Raw genomic sequence first — 24,977 nt, 5'->3', positions numbered from 1 at the left:
TACCAAGGGAACATGACATGCAGTTTTTTGGCCTTTTTGGTGATAATCCTGGCGGTCATAAAGCTTACTGCTTGGGCTTTGGTCGCACATTAACAGAACTTATGGTTGGCCTGAGGCGCCAACCTGGGTTGCCAGTGACCTCCAGACAGTCCGGGAAAAATAAAAGACCACATAACAACTTCTCCAGACTGCCAGCCCTGGCCACTCCAGAAACTTGGTGAAGTGCAGCCAGGATTCTCAATACTGCAGGAATTAAAAAAAAAAAAATCACACACACACACACACACACACACACACACATCCTTTGAAGTTGTGCCATCCACCAGCCCAGAGCCCAAGCCATCCAGGTCTAAGTCTCCATCTGTACTCAGATTATAAACACATGTACCATTTTTTTCCCCCCTAGGGCATGCTTTTCAAGACAAGATGGAAAATCTTGTCTGTGCTCAGCCTGCTAAATTGACTCATTCTGCCTTCTACAAAGTGCACAAAGGCCCTTAAAAACATTTTATCAAAAGCAAATAAAATAACTAAGGGATTCCACAGCCTGGTGTTGCCTGAAGCAGGTAGAGAAGGATCCTTAAAGTTCAAAGTCAGACTAGGGATCTTGTTTCCCTTTTATTATTTCTTTTATTTCTAATAACAAATACTAAATTCATTTAACACATGTGATGTTTGACGACTTCAGGACTATATGGTGATGACTTTGTTGTAAGTCCCACATTCACTTTTGCTTAGAGAAACAAATCAACATCACGGCCTAACACTTCTCAAGAGCTACATTAGAAAATTTTGCTTATTGGCAAACTGAATCCACTCTGTGCTCACCATTAAGGGTCCTGTTCTAAAACTGTCCCCTCAGGATCTAATTTACAGGCTTGGGATTCACTGAACTCTTATGTCCATTTTTCTAGAACCAAAACATACATTAAACAAAAAATTTTGGGCCGTGCACAGTGATGTATGCCTGTAATCCAGTGGTTCAGGAGGCTGAGGTAGGAGGATCACAAGTTCAAAGCTAGACTCAGCAACTTAGCGAGGCCCTAAGCAACTTAGCAAGGCCCTAAGCAACTTAGCAAGGCCATAGGTAATTTATCGAGACCCCTGTATCAAAATAAAAAACAAAAAGGGCTGGGGATGTGGCTCAGTGGTTAAGCGCCCCTGGGTTCAATCCCTGCCTGTTCCTCCTCCAAAAGTTTGAGAGTAGAGATATATTTTTTTTTCAGTTTAAACTTTATTACTAACTTCTTTTTTGAGTGTCACAGAAACTCCAAAAGAAAACAAGAAGTCAGAGGAGTGGTTTCAAGGTAGTAATCAAAATGTACTTGAGATAGGCAAAGTTTAGTAAATGATTTACCTAGAATAGAACTTGTCACCACTTTAATCCCAAAGATGATTTTGCCCATTACAACATTGTTCTTCCTTTTGCAATGCACTTGTTTGATTCTACAACCTAAGTCTTGAGGGCACAGATTTTTCTCTGTTTTGTTCTTTCTTCTATAACCAGTCCCTCACGGAGATTTTTGTGTGTGTGCTACTGTGATTGTACCACTGAGCTATGTCACCAGTCCTTTTTAATTTTTTGTTTTGAGAGTGTCTTGGGACTGGCCTTGAACTTGTGATCCTCCTGCCTGTCAGCCTCCCAGGTCTGGGATTACAGGCATACAACCGTGTCTGACCAGAGATTCTTGGTACATAATTGAAAAAATATAAATGACAAATTTTGTCATTTATATATTTTGAAAATCTCTGGTATCAAAACTGGTAAAAGATGATGTGTGATGTTTATGGTTGCCTTAATTATGTGGAGGCAGCAGACGGAAGGGAATATTCTTTCTGATCACATTTACATGGTGGATCATGGCAGACATATCTGGCTGCTGTAATTCTTCTGGATTGGATGTTCTCATCATTTTTTTGAACTCTGTGGTTTATGCAGCATTACCCTAAACATTTTACCAGGAGGGTGGAGGTGGGGAATGCTGGTAGAACTGCTGTGGTGGAAAGTGTGTTTACGGGGGGTGGAGAGCTGGTGGGCACAGGAAGAAGGGAAAGGTTCCTGTTCTTACAGGGTTTTCCTTGATTGGGGTTTCCCTTGATTGGAAAAGAAGAAAGAGTTTTCTAAACACTATAGAAAAATCATTATTTTTTTTTTCTTAAATAGATTTGGGGACTATTGTCTGTTGTCAAAATTCACTCAGTTCCACATTGAAGACTACTTTTCTTTGGGGTTTCCAGAAACCTTTCTTTTAAGACTTTTAAAACGTATGTGAAATGGCTGAGCATGGTGGCACACACCTGAAATCCCACAACTCGGGAAGCTGAGGCAGGAGGATCACAAGTTCAAGGCCAGCCTGGGCAATTTAGCAAGACACTGTCTCAAAATTTAAAAAAGAGCAGGAAAGGGGGCTGTGGCTGTGGCTCAGTGGCAGAGCGCTTGCCCAGCATGTTAGAGGCACTGGATTCGATCCTTAGCACTGCATAAAAAATAAATAAATAAAATAAAGATACTGTGTTCACCTATAACTAAAAAAAAATTTTAAAAAAGCAGGAGAGAAGGAGAAAGAAAGATAGGGAATTATGTGAGTTGGGGCTTTAAAAGATTCTTCAACTTTCTATTCATTTGATGATCTACTGTGGTGCTGGAGCTAGAACCTGGGGCTTTGAACGTGCCGGGCAAAGGCTCTCCACTGAGTAGCACCCCAGGTTGTTTTAGGCTTTTCTTATGTGTGATAAAGTGGGATATGATATTTAATAAAGAAATAAACCTTGTTTTTTCCCGAGTATATTACAGTTATCTTAATGTAGGATAACTTTATCTAGATCAGTTTTCTTTTAATATATTAACATTAGATGATGAAGACATAAATTTTCTTAATGCAAAATTTAGGTAGAATATCTCCTCTTCCACAAGCAGTATCAAGACCCATGAGATGTTTGCTATAGCAATATTCAAAATATTCTCCAAGATAAAATTCCCTCAGTATGCTAGATGAACACTTGGGGTGTTGTGTATACAGAGATGTGTCACTGATGGTAGCCAGTAGCTAAATACATGCCTACAGTATGAAAATAAGTACAGCAGAAACCAGCAGTATAAGGATCACAGCCGGACGCGCAGCAAGCTCTTCCTTACAGCAGTCCAGTCTCGTCCAGCGGGCAGGATGGTTTATGCTGTGATGATAATTTTGATTTTTATCAAAGGTTGCTTAGAGCCTCCTTTCCCACACACGAAGCTTCTTGAGGACAGGGAGTGCCTCATGCAGCACAGGCGTACCACGTTGTAAAATAAACTTATTAAGCGGCTCGGTTATGTATTTTTAAATGTTAGTAGTGATTAAATTTAGGCCTTTGACTTATGGGCAATTTCTCCTGTTTTCTTTGCAATGTGGTTATTTTACATTAACCAAAAAGACAAAAATAATATAAAATAAAATAAAGGAGACCCACTTGTTACCTTGAGCTTCCCATGGTGAGAGGAGAATAGGGTGTTGGGAAGGAGCTCCAGGCCCTGAGCAGAGTCCAGGTAAGACCAGGAGTGCTCAGGCCTCTGCAGTGGACTGAGTCTGCCTAGGGCCAGTTGCTCACTGGTCTCTACTCTGGTTTCTCCTAGTGTGGTCCAATTGGATTCTACTAGTTGCATTCCTTGGCGCATGTGTTAGACATGCATCTCTAGAATCTGGTGCCTGTTACTCCCCAAATATCAACCCCAGGCTGCTGCTGGGAGAGGTAGCACCGGGGTCACCACTGGGAACTCTGCATGGAGGGTATGGGGTGGGGTCTGAGAAGGTCCTGTTTTCAAGAGCCCTGAAGATCCAGAGCATCAGCCAGGTACAGGACCCTCAGGAGGATTGTGTATTGTAGCCCTGTGACTGGAGAAGGCCATTGCGATGAAAGCAGGAAACACACTCAGACACACAGTTCTGACACTGCTGCAGGGACCCTGGAGTCTACTCTCCCATATTTGGAAGGACTGTGTCTGAAGCCCTCATGCGTTCATGGCATTGGCTTCGTCATCTTGGCACTTACTGCAGTGTGCATACGAGCTTTGGGTGAGTGAATGCTGAAGCCTCTTTCCAGAGAGTTCTGACCCTCATCATACCCAGTAAGCTTCAAAAAGCAACGGAACAAGTTACTGCTCAGGATTAGATTACTGAGCAGTATGCTTGCAATTCCCTGGGTCAACATGTGAGCCTGCCTTCGGCTCTGTGTGCTGCTGTGGGCCTGAGCCAGGTTGCTACAGCCTGTCCCTGGAGAGGAGCACAGCCTCTGGGAATTAGTCAGGTTGAGCTCTGATTCAGCCCTTTCTTTGTTGCACCACCTTAATTTATTTCTGTCTCTTTAATGAAGTGTAATCTCATCACTGTTCATGCTATGGATCTCTGCTGGGAATTCAAAAAGTAAATTGATGGTTCAGTTCTACCTGCTGGCTGGCTCCAGCAATTGGCCCCAGGAGCATCCCTGCTCTGCGGGACCTACGTGGTTAGAGGTCTTGGGGTTCAGGATGGCTTGCCATCCAGCCCCTTGTCCCAGATTGGTAAGTGCTGAGTGACACTCTGACATTCTCTTTGATCTCTGCTGAGAAGCCCCTGGTAATCATCACCCCCAGCCAGGTATCAGCTGATTGATTTTTTCTTTCTTTCTGGAAGTCTAAATTTATTCCCTGGGTGTTTTGCAGTTGCTGGTGGTCAGGGACAGCTGTTCTCTGCTTTACTGGAATACTCCTCTGTGATGAAGGCAGCCAATGATACCGTGTGAGAGGGCAAGAGAACAGAAGTCTTTTCTCCTTAAATGCTAAAAAGAGGAAGAACATACCTCTCCCTGGTTAAAAGAAACACAAACAAACAAAAATGGGCAGGGGGGAAAAAAAAGACCCCAAGTGTATTCAAGGCAACAAGATTCAAGAATGCTATTTTTTTCTTCATGTCATGTAATTGCTATTAGGTCATTATGAATAATGTTATTCAGCCAAAAAAGAAAAGAAAAATTTTACTGTAATTTTACCATTCAAGATTATACTAGCATTTTCTTATATATTTGACTTTTTTTCAATATAGACCTAAACAAAAAAAGCTGGGAAATTCTCTACATTCATTGTGTGTGTGTGTGTGTGTGTGTGTGTGTGTGTGTGTGCCTATGCTGGGGCACACATACACACACACACATTTATTTATTTACTGGTACTGGGAATTGAACCCAGGAATGCTCTACTACCCAGGCCTTCTTATTTTTTGAGACAGAGTCTTGCAGAGTTGCAGAGGCTGCCTCAAACTTGAGTCTTCCTGCCTCCCTGGTGGCTGGGATTATAGGCATGTGCCTCAACTCCCATCTGTGGCCTACCTTTTAAATTTATTGTATCATGAGCTTCTTTCCATATTAGTGAATATTTTTTAGTAATATTTTTTTATGAGCTGCTTTTTAGTAACTTAAGCGTATGGCAAAAACATTCAAATAGTTCCAAAGGGTATTCACGAATGGTCTGTCCCTTGGCCCCCAGGACCCCCAGCCCTTCGTTCCTCTGACCGACAGCACTGCCAGCAGCTTCCTGACTGCTGGAGCTGTTCTATATATGCATGCACACATGGATAGAGATGTCTTTTTCAAACCTAACATACATAGAGAGCTTTCTAAATCAGTACTTACTGATTTATTCATCTTTTTCAGCTTATATAATAATTCTACTCTGTTGGTGTACCATATACTTTAAGCAGTCCCTGGTGCTAAATATTTAGTCCCCTCCCCATTGTACCCTATTATTGAACAATGCTTGCACTAAGGTTCTTGTGCCATAGGCTGTTTGTGTCTAGTATAATTTTGTCAAAGTAGAATTCTTGAGAGTATATGCATTTAAAGTTTAACCGTGTTACTCCATTTTTTTCCTAAAAGGTTATACCAGTCACACTCCTACCAATAAAGTACTTCTTTCCCATATATTGGTCAGTAAAGTCATTATCAAACTTTTTAGTCCTTACAATTTGGATAGATAGATATAAGCTAGGTTCTAATTGTCTTAATTTTTTTAATGTTATGAATGAACTTAGACATGTTCCTTTGTTTACAAATCTTTATTTCATGTTAATGGCTGCAGTGTTCCTTGTGTAATTTATTTAACCAATTGCAAAACCAGTGCAATAATTTATTTAACTATTTCAGTTGAGAGACATAGGTTGATTCTACTTTTTTAATCTATTTAAATAATGTTGTAATACATATTTTGATTCATTTTTTGTGTCTACCTTTAATTTTTTCATTTTCCAGTTTCTTTGGGCTTTTCATTTGTGAGTAAAATATAGATATTCCTTAAAAAGAACAAATTTGAAGTACAAATTTGAAGATCCATTGTGTGTTGGGAGGTGATTTGTTTGGGGTGATGCTTTCTTTTTTTAAAAAAATGGTTTAAAATTGCCATGAAAGCATATTTTTAAGCAGCCCTGCTTCCCACGGGCCTTGTGTATCAGCATGTGTGTGCATGTGCTTCCACTGAGCCGCTCCTGGGGCACTGGAAGGCAGCTGGCTTCTGGCAGGCATGCATGGCTGTCCACATCATCGTCTTCCCTGCCCTTCTCAGTATTATGTTTCTCAGACACCAGTGAAGGAGCGAGTTGTGCGTTTTGAATTTTGCCAAGATTTAAATATTTGCAGAGATAGAAAGAAAGTGAAAGAAATAAAGAGAATAAAGGAAGGAAGGAAGGAAGGAGGGAAGTGTCTCCTCAAAGATCAATAATGCTGCAGGACAGTGGCCTGCAGACAACACCATTTCTCTGGACCTTCGAAAGAATTTTCCATCTCCAGGGGGTTTGGAGTCTGTGCCACATAAAACTCACTTGTTTTTAAGTATGTCACATTTTATTTTGAAATAATCTTAAACTTCAGAAAAGTTTCAAAAAGATGTATAGAATTCCAGTCTGTCCTTTGCCCAGATCTACCTTCATTGTTCATAATATGCTTGCAAAGAAAGACACGGTTATTTCTCTCTCCCTCTCTCTCTGTGTCCCCCCTCCCCCTCCCTGGTCTTTCTCTCCCCCTCTCTCCCCCTCCTGCTCTCTGAGTACACTTTTTTTCCTGAACTACATAAGATGAAGTTGTAGACATCACACTACTTTACCCTTACACATGTCAAGCTGTGTTTTCTAAAGGGACATGCTCTTATATAAGCACGATGCAGATATAAAAATCAGGAAATTTAGTATTGTTACAGTGCTATTATCTAAGGCACAGTCCATATTTGAAATGTCTTCAATTCCCTGATAATGCCCTTTATGGCTGTTTTTGTTTCTGGCCCAGAATCTAATTGAAGATCATGCATTGCATTTAGTTGTCTTATCTTCTAAATTTTCTTTCTTTCCTTCTTTTTCTTGGTGCGGGGGATCAAACTCAAACACTCTTATCACTGAGCCCCCCCCCCCTTTTCCTTAATTGATCTTAACCTGTAGTAATTCCTCAGCCCTTTGTTTCTGCACTTTAACATTTTAGAGGATCAAAGATCTGTTGTTTTGTAGACTATTTAAAAAATGTTTTTGAAATTTTTTTTCTGGAGCTGGGGATTGAACCCAGGGACCCTTTACCACTTAGCCACATCTCCAGACTTCTTTATTTTTTATTTTGAGACAAGGCCTTGCTTTGTTGCTGAGGGTCTTGCTAAATTGCTGAGGCTGGCCTCTCCTTTTTGACTCTCCTGTCCCTGGGATTACAGGTATAAACCACTGTGCCTGGCTGTGGACTGTTTTTTATTTGGATTTGTCAGACATTTTCTCATGCTCAGACATAGGTTAGACATTGTATTCTTTTCATGCCATAGCAGGAAGCACACAGTACTGATTTGTTCCAGTACTGGAGATGTTAACAGGATCACTGGGTTACGGAAGGGGGTGCAGTTTGCTTGTGTCAGGTGACATGTTTAATGAACATGTTCAGTAAAGATAATAAGATGAGTAGGCTTTTTGGTCTACTAGGTCTCCCAAAGATGTAGCCCAAGGTCATGTAAGTCCTTCCCTTTGGAATGCCTGGAGGATGTCACTGTTGACAAGGTATTTATGTAGCTATACATGTAGGTAGTTTTAAAGTGAAATGTTGACACTTTTATTCATTTATTCCCTGATCTTTCCTTATATACAGCATATAATAATAATAATAATAAAAAAAAAACAGAATAATTAAGTTAGGGTAAAGAGACACTGGGCTGAGAGAACTACAAATCCAGGGAGCAAAATGCAAACCATGGGGCCTTGAGATTCTGGAAGTAACTGCAGAGTGGCTCAGAGACTCCTGGGGGCCCTCGTGGACAGGGACAGAGGTATAGTCTGTCAGTCACCAGGCAAAGGCTTGTATTGTGTCGGGTTTTTCCAGGTGTAAAGACCTAAGCTCTAATTCTGTAAGTCAATGTCCTAAAAAAAATCCCATCTGTGATACTAGTTGTTTTAGGGAGCTTTTCTATCACCCTCACCGGACCAGCCCATAAGCACAAAGGTGTATACACCACACATCCAACCCAGGGTAGGCAAGGGTAAAATCTGGAAAATCCAGAGCCATGGTCTCTGGTTGTGTGTTTCATGGGGCTTTTGTTTTCAAGGACAGAACCCTTTGGCATATCCTTCCAAATAAAATCTTGAGTTGTGGGCTTTGGTGTGTTTTGCTCAGGATCAGGCCTTCTGTTCAGGGTTGAAGGGCTGTGCTGCTTTGGTTTCTCCATGCCACCACCCCAACCCTGCCCGACCTTTTTTCCTGTTCTCTTAAACATGATCCTGAAGTAATGCACAGGCCCAGAGACCATAGAGGGAGACGTGGATCCTAGGAGCATCTCTTATCCTTCCTGCTGTTGACAGGTTAACCAGAGAACAGGGTCAGCAAACCAGGAAATGTCATTTGGAATTCCTAATAGAAATATGGAGAAATTCTGGGCTCCCCAGGGCACTCCAGAACTTCTCCATATTTTTATTTTTTCAGAAACTTTTATTTTACTGTATTTTTTTGTGTGAAATGGTCCAGCAGTTTTCTGTGCAGTCCAAGCAGTGAGCTGGACAGCGACTTCTGACTCTCTGGAGGGGAGGCAGTCACATGCCCGCCACAGCCCGCGAAGCCCAGGGAATCACCCTGCCCTTGCCTCTGCTTCCCCACCACGGGGGCTGCCCTTGGCACTTAACAGTTTCTCATCCTAAGATTTCCCCTAGGCGGATTTCCACATGTCATTCAGATGTATTAGATCCGTGTGACCCCTGCAGAGAGGCCTCCCCACCCTTGCTATGGAACTTAACTCCATGCTTGTTTCTTACAAACCTGTTGCTTAAATTATATGCTATTGCACATCTCTTTTTGTTTTTTTAACTAGACTGTGATCTTCAAGGGATAGGGACCTTGCTCTCTGTCCATCACTAACTCTGTACCTCAGATCATTGAGGGTGAATATTAAGTGAACCATAGGACACACAGAAAAAAAAAAAAAAACAAAAACCCAAAACCAAACCAGAGTAATCCTGCTGTGCAAACACCACCTGTTAACATTCTGATACTTTTTCCTTCGAAGGATGATTAACTTTGGGAGTTTACTAGAAACCCTGTAAGATCTAGGGATGTAGTCTTCAATGAAATACATGCACACACAAATTCCTGAAATCTGGCCTGTGACATTTCCTGGTTTGCTGACCTTGCTCTCTGGTTAACCTGTCTTACTGCTCTGCTAGCCCAGTGCCAAGCATGTCACATTGTCACCTTTGTTCATTTGATTGCTGGAAAATGGCTCTTTCTTAATTGGCATTTCTGTGATTCCATGGGAAACTGATAATATTGTTTATTAGAAATTGCAAGTTCTTTCATAAATTGTTGGAGTCCTTTGACTGTCTCTTGGATTCTTAGTGTTTATTGTGTGACCTCTTTAAATAATAAAGATTTTTACCAAAATGGCATATTATAAAAAGGAAACACTAAAAGCCAGCGGTTCTCACTGGTGACTCCTCTGTGCTCCTCGTGGTCACGGCTCATTTTCTGCTGTTTAGCTTGGGTCTCCATGCTTTGCACCTGGAGCAGTTTTAAAATCATTCAGCAAAGCTAACTAAAAAAAAAAAAAAAAAAGTGACCATAAATTCTCTCCTGACGAATGAAAATAAATGCATGAATCAGAGTTTCCATTTCCTGTCGGGATAAAAGTATACCTATTGTCTGAAGATAATAAAACAGTTTTGGTTATATTTCTAATGCCCAGCTGTGGAATTAAATTCAGAATTACAAGGATAACTTTGTGAAGTGGCAAAGTAAAATCTCCCAGTTTCCACTTTTCCTAAGATAGGTCCTTGTTTGCTAAATTCACTAGCTCTGCGGATGTGCTTCCTGCCACAGGCCACTTTTGACAGATCTTTCGCTATCCCTTAAATCAGATGGAATCTGGGTAACACATTCTGGTGCTGCCTTAGCAGAAGAAAGATTATTTCTTTACAGCAAAAGGATCCAAATCAACATACCAGGAAGATTCAGGATTTCTTTTCTGCATTTTTCTGGATATATTATAATGATGAGAACTGACGTCTAAATCCTCTTCGTGTCAATAAACAACATTCAGGGTAACATATTTACTAGGAAAGTGTGAAAACCAGTGTTACAGGCATCTTGGTCCTCCCACATAGTAGAGCACAGATGTCCACTTTCTTGCACAAGGTTTGTGGACTGGATTACTGTTTGTATGGGCTGGACAGGAGAGCAAGTAGGAAAATCATTTCTTGGTGCTCAATATTCAAGGTTTCCTGTGAAGTTAATGCAGGTTGGCTTACAAGGCTGAAACTGGAGGGCCTGGTCCATCTGCTCGACCTTGAGCTCCTGGAAGTGGTTTCATGGCTTGAAACAAGCAAGCTGGGAAAGTGTGGTCCGCGTACATCACGGCTGAGCTCTGTGCCTATCAGCTGAGTCGTCTGAGAAGCTTCCCTATAGTTATTCTCACTCAGAATTGGAATAAAGGTTTCAGTGTGAAGTTGGAATAGAGGAACTTCTTGGTCTAATACTTTGCAGATTTTTGGAACCAAATCCACCCTGAAGTGAAAAGCTGCTTTTTTTGCTGACCTTGTTGGACAGCTAAGACTGTTTCTGGGAAATAAGAGAAACAAGCGGCCCATTGTTGGCAGGAGCTGAGAGAGACATCAGGAAGGTGGAGGCGCGTCTGTAGCCCTCTATTCCCTTCACTGTGCCGTGACTGAGTCAAGGCTGGACTGTGGCTGGGTTTTCTTTCCACCTCTGTAGACATGTGTTTCCCATCAGCCAGGGCTGCGTGACACCTGAAGTTGGCCAGCTCACATGAGTTAATCCTGGACCGCCCCATAAACAGAGAGAAGGCCTGCAGCTGTGCCCAGAACCCTCGGTGCTGAAACACCCTCCCAGCTCAGCATGTCTGGGGCCGCATGGACCTCAGACACTATTCACACCTGTGTGTTTCGGCATCTTCTAGTTGCAGGTTGCAATTCCCGAAAGCCCCGTGGCCAGAATAGCTTTGCATCTGCTTTAGGACGAACCTTGCTGAATTATGAAATGCAAAGTTTATCTGATTTTCTCTTTTTAAAATTTTTCTGGACAATTAAAGAACAAAGCGCTAGGCCATTTTGTGTAAAACTAGATCCCACCCACAGCCTGTCATCAAAACATGATTCATGTTTACTTCATTTTAAAAGGAAACAAGTTGATTAAGTTGGTCACACTAGACTAATTCACGAGATGGGAAGAGGCACTGGTTCTCCTCCTCACCACATTTCCACTTAGCAGATATTATTTGATTGCTGAGGGTCGCAGGACGGCTGGGGTGGGCCATGGATCAGAAGGTGTCAGCCATTGTGTCCTAGCACGACCTCGGGACTCCCAGGGTTTGTTGCAGGTCTGCCACAGTCTACATGTTCTACATGTGTGATTTCTGCTGAGTCATTTAGCCTTTGAAGTTTCTTCATCTCTGAAATAAGTGAATTAGTTGAAATCATTGGTCTTAAAGTGTGTTCCAAGGCCCCGTGCCAGGATCTCAGGGGCGTGAGCAGCAGCTAAGCCCAGTCAGTGTCCAGCCTCAGAACTGTGCTTCTTCAACATATTTTTAAAAATTTTGTTTAAAATTTCAATGGGACAGTTGGGAAATGCTGTAGGGAAAGCACAGTGACATCGAGCCCAAGAGAATTTAGAGAAGACAGTGGAAGGGGCTGCCCAGGCCCCAGGCAGAATGTGGAAGGAGCCGCTGGATGCAGGGGCAACCCTGCTCTAAGCAAGATGTTGGGCTGGGGCAAGATCCTGTACTGAAGAGAAGTTTGAGAACACACGTCTAAGTGACCAAGACCCTGTGCAGCCTGAAGTCTCACCATGTGAAGGTGCGAGGTAAATACACGGCCCCACCCAGGAAGAATGTTGGGAGAACAGGAGGGATGAGTATGCCACAGGGTATGAGGCAGAGCAAAATGAGCACTAAGCAAGCCACGGTGCTTGAGAAGTTCAGAGGAAGTAGCGACTGGGACCCAGTACTCACTACCTGTCCTACCACTGGGGTAACGAGTGGGCGCAAGGCCTGCTCCAGAGAAGAAGAGCTGTGGGGGGCGGATTCCAGCTTGTTCTGTTTTCTCTTCTTCATTGCTTCTTTTAAATGAAATCTATGGTGATCATCTTCACCATTAAATGAAACTGATATTTTGTTATCAATTTCTGACTCATAACCCTAAACTTTATGGAGAATGAATTCAGGGCCTACTATGTACATCAATCAGATTTGAAATGCACCAAAGTCATATTTATTCTTTTTTTTTTAAAGTTTTCAAAATGAGATTTAAGAAACATTAAAAAAAATCAAAAGAACACTTTGTAGTGTCTTTACAACATTTCACACGATAAAATAGGAAATAACCAGACAGGTATAAAACTCACACTAGACGAACCATGTTAATAAAGAAATAGGTCCCATTTTTCTATTTTTATAAGGAAAGAAGAGCCATGTCAATATGCTGGTTCTGAGCGGCAGGGCAGACCTGGCCTTTCCCAGGGCTTGTTGACATGCACAAACCCGTCCCACAGGAAGCCTGGAGTTGGTTCAAGTTGCAGGAAGAGACTGGATCATTGTTTCCCAGGAGAGCTACATTTGGGAGGGGCAGCTCTTCCAGGAGCCCTTTGGGAACTGTTTTCCTGACTGATGAAACGCAGTGTCAACAGCTGTGCTTGATTTTCTTAAAAAGTTAAGAAGCACTTATGTGTAATAGTTCTGCTCTGATTATCAGGGAATGTGGATACTATAGTACCTAGGCATGGTGGTGATAGCTGCAATCCAAGGGACTTGAAAGGCTGAGGCAGAGGATTGCAAGTTCAAGATTAGCCTCAGCAACTCAGTGAGATCCTGTCTCAAACTACAGAGTAAAAGGGCTGGGGATGTGGCTCCTTGCCCCTGGGTTCAATCTCTGGTACCAAAAAACAAACAAAAAAACCAACCCAAAACAAAAGGAGGGCAACCACCTGGTTATAATCCAGGAGGACACACTGCCAATCTTGACTGCCTTACCTGACTTCTAGTGAATGTTATTTTTATACTGGGGCCTCGTTTTCTTTTTAAGAGAACATATTAGGCAGAAATAGAAACATGGGTTCTGCTACTGTGAGGCAGGCCTAGGGCCTTGGACAGTCACAGGCTGAGGATGACAAACCAGCCCATATGTAGGGACTTCTGCAGAGTTAGCACTGAAAGTCCTGTGTCTTGAGGCTTCCCTCAGTTCCAGGCAAGCCAGGATGGCTGGTCACTCTCTGCAGCTGACCTCAGGGTCAGCATTGGTAGGAGACAGAGATTGGGTGAGTGGAAGCCTAGTTACCTTTCTGGTGCTGCATTTAGCATCCTTAAAGGTGTTTATGATGCAACTGGTCAGACTTAGCTCAGGTGTCAACCTGAACCAACCTCCTGCCAAGGAAGAAGCTTCCCAGGTCGCATGTCAGTCCATTACCCAGTGTGGGCATCTGAATGCTGTGTTTATTTGTTTTGAAAAAATGTCATTCTTCATCTCACTCTCAAAAGAATGATGTCGGAAGGGTTCATTGGAGCAGTCAGTGTTGTTTTATCATAGCAAATGAAAAAAATTCTAAAATATGATTTTGAATATATAGAGCTAAGGTTTTGCTCATCTGTGAAAATTTATAAAGTTAAGCTGTCTGTGAAATTTTCTTGTCAATCAGTATTTGCTTATGAAAACTTCAGCAGACATTTTTTTGCAGTGTTTTACAACCCTTGCTTTCCCTGTATTTTTATCTTATTTATGTATTTATTTGAGATGGGTCTCAGTATGTTGCCCAGCTGGGCCTAAAAATCTTGGCCCAAGTTATCTTTCTGCCTCAGCCTGGTGGGGAACTGGGATTCTAGGGATGACCACCGTAGAGGCTTTATATTTAGTTTGTGTCTTGTGCAGCAGTCCCTAACACTTAGACTCCTGAAACGATTTGTTAACATCTGGTTGCTGTTTTCCATCCTCTACCTCAGTTCTGAGTAGCTTAATTAATTTTAAAGAGCTAAGCAGATAGTAGGAGTTTAATAAATGTTAATTCATATTGAGTTTCATTCATAATTCAACATTCTGCCAAGATGTCTGGGAAGTTGCCTTAACCAGTGTTTCTTAGTATCCTACTAAGAAACAGGAACACTTGCAAGATTTGTGTGCTGTAGGGTGTTTAGAACACTGGTCTTGCAAGTTGAAGAAGTGCTGTACTCTTAACCTCCCTCTCTCCCTCTCAGTAACTACATTTAGCATTATAAAAGCTCTTAAGAGACCCTGCAGTAAAATAAATGCATGTAACTTTATTTAGCCAATACTTCACAATCTTATTTGACCACGGGACACATCTGGAAGCAACATTTTTTTTTTTTTAGTTTAATATCTACTTATTTTCATGGAGCACATTATAAATCATATTTCCTTTTGAATATTACATCTATTTTTATATACCCTGTAAAAACTAATTAAGTGACTATCGAAGATAGGTTACCCAGCATGCTCCCCAGTATCCATTGGGCACAAGGAGTGTGTGTGTGTGTGTGTGTGTGAGAGAGAGAGAGAGAGAAACTATATTCCTTAGAACAGTTTTAGTTTTACAGAAAAAGGTGAGCAGAGTTTCTATATGTGGCATACCTATTTTGTCCTCTTGTTGAATCTTATGTTAATATGCTGTATTTGTTATAATTGGTGAACCAGTGTCGACACGTTATTACTAAGTAAATCTGTGCTTTATTCAGAGTCATGTTCACCCGCTGTCCTTTCTGATCCAGGACCCCCCACCCCTGACACTACCACACTACCCCTGCCTCCTCAGACTCTGCTGGCTTTGGCACGTTCTTTGACTTTCCTTGTTTTTGATGACCTGGATAACTTTGAGGAGTATTGTTGAATATTTTGTATGCTTCCCTTTGCTTGGTATTTGTCTGATTTTTTTTTCCCTTTCAGGATAAGACAGGATTATGGGTTTTGTGGGGGAAGAATACAGTACTTAGTTGTGCATTAAAGAGTATCATTTTCGTCCCCTCATGTTGAGGCACATGCTATCACTGAGTCTCGTTCCTGTACTGCTAACCCTGACCCCATGGCCAAGGAGGTTCTGGGTCTCATCCCTGTTGTGCTGACCCTAACCTCATGGCTAGGGTGGTATTTTTCAGATTTCTCCAAAATAAAGTTTCCTTGATTCCCACTTAGTACTATGTCTTTGGAATAAAGTCCCTGGTGGCAGTTCTGTCCCCCTTTCCCTTCAAGACTTTATATCTACATAAGTATTTGGAATTCCTTGATCCAGAGACTTATCTGTTCTCCCGTTTATTTATTCCATTTTTTGTTTTTATCAGCATAGATGCCATGGGTTCTACATTTTCTTAAACTTGTGAGCCCCACGTGAGGCAGTCCACTCCCGGCAGGACAGAGGCACAGAAGAGGCCTTGGAGGGCCTTCCCATTTCCTCAAGCGGCCTCATGCCTCTGACACCCTGGCAGAACCACATGGTTTTGGAAGTTCAGCTGACAGTGCAGTTGAAGCACCTTGTCTTTGAATGTGACCAGGAACATACCGCTGACTGAAGATGGTGCTCTTTGCCCCCCAGGCCCATGTGGGAGGAGAAGGAGCAGAAGGCAAAGCAGGGCTTAGGTGACTTCTGACCCTTGGGGTGCTGACTGTCCCTTCCATCTTCTGCTTAGAGCCAGCCCCATGCAGGCCCCTGATGGTTTTTGTAGTTAAGCCTAAGTGTGTGGTTTGCTTCCTTCCCTTGGCTTTGTGTATGTGTGTGAGTGTGACCAAAGCCTATTTTAAAAATGAGGGAAGCAAGCCCAGGACGTTGGAGAGCGAGCCACTGAACCTCTCCAGGGCCAAGAAGACGTTTGTCAAACATTCCAGGAGGCGAGCTGGGCAGGCCCTAGGTTCCTGGCCTCCCTCTGTGTCTGCAGCTTCTGGCTGGGGGAAGCTGCCAAAGCACTTTCTCCATGAGCCCTGTTCCCTGGTGCTGCAGAAGCAAAGCCTCTACCTCTCCACGTTGGCGCCTCGTGCAGCAGATGAAGTCTGGCTTAGCCCAGAGTCCAGGCCATCCCTGGCCTCTAGCCTGTCCTACTCTTAGGGCTTTGAGAGGTGACCAGGGGCGTGTGCCAGAACCCGTGCACCCTTGCACACTGACCCAGGCAGCGCTGACCAGAGAGTTGTGTCTGTGGGGAGCAACCCAGTCCCACCTGATCTCCTATGGGCTGGGGCTTCACCGAGGCCAGGCTCTAGATCACAAGGGCCTCTGAACCTCAGATGCTATGGAGCTTATTTTTTTTTTTTGTGTGTGTGTGTGTGTGTTTTCTTTTATATCAAATAATGCCAATTAAGAGCATTTTTTTTATCAGTTTCCGAAGAGAAAGCCAGTTATAAAAAAAGAGGAGAGTAAGAAGAAGAAAAGGAAAAGGAGATGAAAAAGAAAAAGATTAATGGGGATCTAAATTTAAATTCTGACTCTCTTGGAAAGAAATTAAAAATAAAAAAGAAAAAGATGTCCTGGCTTTAGTTTTGATGCATTCTTGCTTCAGTGGAGAACTCTTCTGTTTGGGTTATTCCTTTCTGTGGGGACTGGCGAAGGTCTAGGACTGACGAGGTCTTTGGCCTTTTTGAGGCAGTTCATGGCTGTCTGCCCATAATCCAGTTTGGCCTCAGATTCTGCATTTGGAATACTCTGCATCTTTTTCTTTTTCTTCTTGTTTTCTCCCCACAGTGTTCTGGAACATTATCCCGAGGAGTATTTTGTTCATCACGGATTCTGATGTTTTTCCTTCCCCCTGACGTCCTGGGGACTGTGTTGCTGCCTTGGGCCTCCTGTGCCTCTGAGTGGCTAAACTAAGGGGTGGCTCTGGTTTGGAAGTTCAGCTGTCAGTGCAGTTGAAGCATCTTGTCTCAGCTCAGCCAGCAGTGAAGTCCAGGAGTGCCAGTCTCAAGAGAGCTCAGTAATAGAACTCAATCAACCAGAGGGTGCAGAGTATAGATCTGCGTTGCCAGTGCCTGGGGACGTCAGGACGGTTGGCTTCCAGGACACTTCTGGCAGACACTGAATTCCCTTGTCTCTGGGCTTTGGTCTCATTCCAAAAAGAGGTTGTACCAAGTGGACTCTTAAGTCATGATGAAATGTCTTGATGATGTTCTGAGCCTTGTTTTAATTTGAGGATTATCTTCTTTTACCCCAGCAAGAAAATATTGAGTGTGATGCCTTCAGGGCCATATTTACTGTTTTGTTTTGTCTTGTGGCTTTGTTTCCTTACTTTTCATTTCCATTTGTTTTACATAAGAGTTAGGGTTTGGATGTGAGGTGTCCCCCAAAGCTCCTGTGTTAATATAGAGATGTTCAGAGGCTAGGTGACTGGAGTGTGGTGCTGTGACCTCATCTGTCCTTTCTAGTGTGAATGGACTGGCTGGGTGGAAACTGTGGGTAGGCAGGGCTGGCTGGAAGAGGAGGCGCAACTGGAGGCTGCCCTGGAAGGGGGCATCTTCCCTCTGGCCGTTTCCATTCTCTCTGCATCCTGACCCCACTGTGAGCTAAGCAGCTGTCCTCTGCTGGGTCCGTCCCCCATGATGTCCTGACTCATCTTGAGCCCAGAGCATAGGCTGAGGCCTCTGAAACCATGAGCCCCAGATAAACTTCTTCCTGTAAGTTGTTCCTGTCACTGGGTATTTTGGTCACAGCGATGCCAAAGCTAATAAAAAAACAATAAGTATCAGGGCGTGTGGGGAAACTTCAAACAGAGCAGAATAGGAAAAGGAAGACCTCTCATGCGGACGCGGGCAACTTCCTGTCCAGAGGTTCCACTGTTCTCAGTGTCAGGCAGATGCCTCTGGAGGGCAGTGCTGCATGGATGTCATGTGCCCCTCCTTTTTGGCCATAGAACATGTGGCTCTGCACCTTGTGACTCTGCCCCTCTAGACCACGTTTCTGAGAGATCGTTCCATAGAAACCCTACAGAACTTCCTCACTCTTTGGAATGATTATGTAGGATGTCTCTGAAGGTGCAGCCCATGCTCCCTGGTATGCACAGCCCTTGACCTCAGCTCAGTCTTGGGCTGTTATGAGCAGTGCCATGGTGAGTGTCCTGTGGTGATGATGCTGTCGGCTTTGAAAACAAAGCCATTGTGTAAGTCCGCTCCTCTCCAGACACTACGGTTGGTGACCAGAGAGGTCTGGTCTGAGTGGTGGAGTCTGGGTTCATGGAGGGACCCCCAGTGGCTCTACCATTGCTTCCTGTGGGTGTCTCATCAAGGCTGGTGTTGCAGACCAGCAAGGTGTGGTTTGGGAAGAGCTCTTGTCTGGTCTCACAGTCCCCCAGATGAGAAATAAGATATTAGTAATGTCCCCGAGAGTTCCAGGTCACTGTGAGGAGCTGAGGAGCCAAGTGCAGTGCGTGGGGTGAGCCTGGTTCCACGTGCCATCTAGGGAAAGCCGCTGAAGACAGTCCCACTTGAATCTGAAGTTACCAGACCCGAGTCAGTTTTTAAAAATATTTTAAACTTCTGGTTTATAAAAAGATAATTCAGGATTAATAGCCTATATGGATATTGAAAATATTGAGCATTTTTTTGTTGTTGTTGTTTATAGAAAAGTAGGAGCATACTTTTCTAGAAGGTTCAGAAATGTCTGTCCCTTGAAATGACCACAGTTCTTTCCTCACACCCTCTGCATGTCTGGGTTTTTCTGATTGGATTCTGTATGTAAGTGATGGTTTCCCTGGGAACCTTATATGCACAGCCCTTGACCTCCCACTCCCGCCTGCTGTGGAATCGAGGTAGCTATGCTCTAGCAAGCTCTAGAAGGAAATAGACATTTCTGTTATTTTGGCATCGATCGGAACTGTGGGTTCCCCCCTCCCCCGCTTCAGTTCTCAAACTAAGAGTGTAGGAAGTAGCCAAAAGTTCTCATCCACTGATGCTCATGATTCATGGATTCAGTATGAGTATGGCCTGTGTGCTGCACTTACATTCAATACCTGGGTGATTAGGACACCATAGAATCCATTCAAGAAAATTTAGTTACAAGATATGTTTCCATATAATATACATAGCAAATGGAAGATTTAGAAGGTTTAACTTTGGGGGCTATAGTTCAGTGGTAGAGTGTGTGTTTCAAAGACAAGGCCAGCCAGGCACAGAGGCCCACACCTGTAATCCCAGTGACTTGGGAGGCTGAGGCAGGAGTATCAGAAGTTCAAAGGCAGCCTCAGCATCTTAGCAAGGCTCTGAGGAACCTAGTGAGACCCTGTCTCAAAATACAAAATGAATAACTTAAAGTTATTTTATTTTAAGGGCTGGCTCAGTGGTTAAGTGCCCCTGGGTTCAATCCCTGCTTAAAAAAAAAAAAAATCGAAATAATAAAAGGACAAGGCCCTGGGTTCAATCCCAGTACCAATAAATAAATAAGTAAATTGAAGTCTTAGAACTTAATTAAAATACATGCATTTAAAAAAAATCTTTTAAAATAGCGAGATCAAATATAGCAAAAATCCTATTTTTTTTTCTCAGAAATGAAATGAATATATAAAATTGTACCTTTCTGTCTTTGGTCCTGACCTAGAAACTAAAGTGTGGTTGTCTTTATTATATATTAGCCTGGCAGAAGTGAAGCAAATTTGACTGGTGAACTGGAGGAAAAACTAGAACTATTTTTTGAGATAGGTCCTCATTGTATTGCCAGGCTGGCCTTGAACTTCCAGACTCAGGGACCCTCTTGCCTCAGCTTCCCAAGTGGCGGAGACTATAGGCATGCACCACACCCAGCTTAGCACTTTCTAAAATGTTTTTTTGTGTGTGTGTGTGTGTGTGATGGCGAACAGCAATCATGGATATGTTAAAGGATTTAAAACTTTGATTTTTTTCTTTCTTTCTTATTAAAGTTGTTTGGGGAGTTACTGGAGAGTGACATTGGCCAGATCCATGTTTCATATAGTGTGCATGTACAGATACATGACCCCATAGTGTCATATGCAGTCTTAGGAAATAAGACACGAAGATCCTTGCACACACAGTTATCTCCATAGTAATAGAAAAAACTGCAGTGTCCTACCATAGCCCTAATAGAGACATTCCTACAGTTCACCAGTTTTATTCAGAATGCCCAGTGTGGTTGGGGGTGGAGCACTTGCTTAGTGTGTGCAAGGCCTGTGCCACTGTGCCCAGCTTGGGACTTCTTTCCCAGGGCAAAGTTCTCGATGCTAAAAATTGAATGTTGGTAAGTGTAAAATAGATACTGCCTGCCTTGGTACTGTACCAAGTAATCTGTCTCTCACTGATTTTCCCTTTGTAAGATCAGCTATTTGTTGTTCTCAGTCTGATACTTGCTCCTAAGTGGAGCTGAGATTTCTTGGGGTGTCCGTTTCCAAGAAAGCATTAACGGGCTCCTGCTTGCATTGAGTTCCCATATTGCCGAACATTCACCCAATCCTCTATGGTCTTGCGCAGCCACTGAGCACTGGTGAGCACATGCCCTCCTCAGCTCTTGGGAAAGTGCACACACAGCCTTAGTGGTCCTGGTGAACTCTCTCATATCTGTGATGACCTTTGTGGAATCTGCTTGATTTGCCATTGTGTTCTATGTAAAGCTTAAGATGTTCTCTGCACATGGAAAAGATGTGAAGCAAGGTTCCCAACAGACAATAAAACCAAGACTGGGTGATCAGGAGTGAATTGAATTAGGTAATAGTTATTTAAATAGCAAGGCATAACCGGAAAGTGCTGTGGAAGGAGTCTCAGGAATCCATACTTAAAAAACACGATGCATCTTCTTTTTGGTAAGGTGTCCTAGGCCCTGTCACCTATCCTATGTGTGTTCTTCCTCTAGTGATGAGTCACCAACACCAGCAGCAGATGGCGCCCAGCACCCTGAGCCAGCAGAACCGCCCTTCTCAGAACCCGGCCGGGCTCATGAACTTGCCTACCGCCTTGCCCACTGCCCTGACCACGCAGCAGCAGCAGCAGCAGAAGCTGCGGCTGCAGAGGATCCAGATGGAGAGAGAGAGGATCCGCGTGCGCCAGGAGGAGCTCCTGCGGCAGGTAGGCCTGCGCGGTGCCCCTGGAGGTCCTGCGGCCTTGGTGGCAGGACTGATGGCAGCCAGGAGGAGCTCCTGCGGCAGGTAAGCTGCATGGTGCCACCGGAGGCCCTGTGGCCCTTGTGGCCTTCAGTATGAGCTTCCTTTGTCTGGAAGCCCTGGAGGCCCAGAGCCCAGCTCTAAGCCTCGTGGTAGAGTGGGTCTCTTCCCCTGCTTCTGCCTTCGCTGTGGTGGGAACCAGACTTGCGTACAGGAGGAGCTCTGGCTGTATTTGCACGGTGGCCTTTGGCTTCCACTGCTAGCGCTTAGTGCAGTTTGTGACGTGTGTGTCACAAACTGCTGTGTGGCTCTCTTCTCCACACCTCCTGGCCTGGAACAGCCATTTCACTGTGTCACTCAATTTTGTAGGTCAGGAATCTGGAAAGGGCCCAGCTGGGCTCGTCTTCCTCTCTGTATGGCATTGATGGGGTCACTTGGTGGTAGTCACCTGTTAGGCGGGATGGTCCAGAGGGTTAGGTGTGTGGTGCTGTGTCAGGGATTCTGGAAGCCTGAACCTGACTGGACTGAGGTCTGGTCGTCAAGGAGGGGCATCTATAGCCTCGCAGTGTGAGAGCAGCAGGGTTTACTCCATACTGCTAGGTCTCCAAGAGAGAATGTTGACAAATGGGCCAGTGCCGAGGTCTGGTTCTGGAAACTGCTGTGGGGCTTCTCTTGCTGTTCTTGGTCAAATCACTCACAGAGCAACCCTGGATGAACAGAGACAGCAGGGGAATGTTCCACGGAAGCAGTGACTCATGGTACATGTCCCTCTGGCCTATCACAGAGCATGAAAGAGAATTGAAGGGAGGGGGGAAACCGGCTTGTCTGTGGACCCTTCTGTTCTGCAAAACGGCCTGGGCATGTTGATGGGGCTCTTGTGTGCCTCGCTCCATGCACCCCACTTTCTGGTCAACAGAATGTTGCTTTGTGTCCTCTGAGGGTCAGGCTCTGCCCTGTCCTTCAAGCATGAACAAAAGAGAACCCATTGTCTCCCTGCTTTAGTGGCTTGGTCTGTGGTAGAACAGTATTCTTTTTTTCTTTTTAAATAATTATTTCATTTTATTTATTTATAGGCAAGCACTCTGCCACTGAGCTGTAGCCCTAGCCCCAGAACAGTATTCTCTTTTTGGGGTGGGGATGTGGTACTGGAGATTGAACTCAGGGGTGCTTGACCACTGAGCTGCATCCCCAGCCCTATTTTATATTTTATTTAGAGACAGGGTCTCTAAATAGGTCTTTAGAAAGTTGCTTAGCACCCCCCCCCCCCTTTTGCTGAGGCTGGCTTTGAACTGGCCATCCTCCTGTCTCAGCCTCCTGAGTTGCTGAGATTATAGGTGTGCACCACCGAGCCTAGCCCCAGGAGAGTATTCTTTTTTCTGTGTTGCTGAACTAAATGTCATCCACCTCTGCAGGTATCATACATTTTTCTGGCTTTATCTTAAGGAAAAAAGCTTCAGTTTATTGTTCTAACTCTTTATAATGACTCAAGGGAAATGAGATACATGGCTAGAGTCTTTTTGCTGCTTTAAGGAAATAAGTAGATCTGGCTGTTCCAGAGAGCTTTCTAATGGGGAGTCCTTGGGGTGATAGGGTAAACACTTGGAAAAATACCCAATAACTTCCATTAATGACCATTAATGTATTTCCTATCAGATCAATGCTAGGATATAAGGCATCTCTTAGTACATGAGGTTTAATGGGCATGGTGAATGAAAATCACTTCTTAGACGTGGCTTTTGAAACAAGGGGAGTGAAGTACAGTGTGCCCTGCTGCTGGCTCAGCCCCCAAGCAGAGTAGAAAGGCAGCTCCAGGGTTTCTCCCTGACTCTCGTGGCTATTTCAGGGTAACAGTTGTTGATACCGTTTTTAGATATACAGGATCATGTTTCTTGGCAGGAAATCATTATATTATTGTTTTCTGTCTTGGGTGATGATTCTACTTTATACGGCATTATGGTAGCTTTTGTAGGTTCTCTGTTAGTTTCATATTTCAATGAGCTTGCTGTGTTAGTGTGTGAGGAGACCTCTTTGCAAAGAATGACTTGCTTTTGGTTTTGCCTCCTTGCTGTTTCTCTTTCTCTTGTCCCGCCTTCTTCTTTCCCACAGAAAGTATTTCTGGGAAGGGGTGGGAAAAAATGCCCCAGAGTGTTGCCTGATTCCAGCTGTAGGTGCTTTTGAACCGCAGGATAATATTGATGGTTCATCTTACATGCCAACCACATTCCTTAAATGCTGGTCCCTAGAGGCTGTGGCACTTGGGTCATTTTGCTGCATCATGGTGTGCAATACCCCATGGAGCCCAGTGAGGAAGAAAGGCTGTCCAGTGTCACTGGAGGCCCCCACTGCCCAGCCCTGACTGTGTGTGCATGTGTTAAATGTTGTTTGGAGGAGATGGAATGGATAGTTCTGATGTCTTTTTGTTTTTGTTATTGGACAGGAAAAAAAAGGTCTAAATAGACTTTTTAATCCTGGAAGGTTTTTTCCCCTATCCTAAAGCAACATGCCCCACCATGTCTCAAAATTGTTTTTGAAGGCTGTCTAATAAATGGTGGGGAGGAGTGTCCTATTGCAGTTTTCTGAGCATCTGTCAGGAGCTCTGATAACACAGGTGTGGATTATTCATATCATTTTGATGGCTGTTTGACTACTTTCGTTTGGTGACTTTCCTGCTTCTCTAATTGTACCAGAGCCAGGGCAAGGGCAGAAAATGGGCTGGATGGAAAAGTGGTCTTTGGCTTCTCTGCTGAACTGCCTCCCCCATGAGGTAGGAATTTGCAGGGATGGAGCAGTGGTGATCCCACAAGATTGAAAAGTCATCTATAGACTTGCATTTGTTCCTTCTATCCCACCCATGGCCTTGGTCATCAACAGCTGCCTGATGATCCCTTGCTTGGCGGGCAGTTTGTAAAGACCTGGCTCTCCTTGCTTGTAGGAGATCCCTAATTGTGTAGCCTGTCTTCTTAGGCCCTGGTCCTGCAGGCAGGCCCAACCCTCCTGCAATTCTACCAAGGGAGAATCTCCAGGGGAGGCCCGAGCTATGCTCTGACTCTATAGGAAGTAGAGAGGTTGATGAAACTTAATAAGTCGAAGAATTTATTTCCTAATTCCTGCGACATTGTCACTTTTGCATATTTTTATCATTCTTAAATTACATGATGAATGTGAAAGATCCTGAAGTGATCTACTGTGTGGGTCCTCAGCTGTGCTCCTCCTCCTACCCCTACTCCTCCTGCTCCTCCTCTGCCACCTGCTCCTCCTCCTCCTGCTCCTCCTCCTACCCCCTCCCGTCCTCCTGCTCTTCCTCCTACCCCCGTCCTCCTCCTCCTCCTGCTCTTCCTGCTCCTCCTCTTCTTCCTCCTCCTCCTGCTCCTCCTCCTTCTATTGCTGCTCCTCCTGATCTTTCTCCTCCTCCTCCTCCTCCTCTTCCTGCTCC

The 24,977-nt window shown here is 44.0% G+C and overlaps 1 protein-coding gene across 2 annotated transcripts in view; it reads left to right on the top strand.

Annotated features, from left to right (window-relative positions):
- Wwtr1 (WW domain containing transcription regulator 1) overlaps positions 1-24,977 on the top strand; it is a 120,170-nt gene that overhangs the window by 76,403 nt on the left and 18,790 nt on the right. For both annotated transcript variants that reach the window (XM_048794112.1, XM_048794114.1), the window contains exon 4: positions 21,298-21,509. In XM_048794112.1, coding sequence (XP_048650069.1) covers positions 21,298-21,509 — 212 coding nt within the window. The remainder of the gene's footprint in view (positions 1-21,297; positions 21,510-24,977) is intronic.

Source organism: Marmota marmota, unplaced genomic scaffold (assembly GCF_001458135.2).
Source record: "Marmota marmota marmota unplaced genomic scaffold, marMar, whole genome shotgun sequence".
Taxonomy (NCBI): Eukaryota; Metazoa; Chordata; class Mammalia; order Rodentia; family Sciuridae; genus Marmota; species Marmota marmota.
Note: the sequence above shows the minus strand (reverse complement) of the source record. Positions and strands in the feature narration are given on the sequence as shown.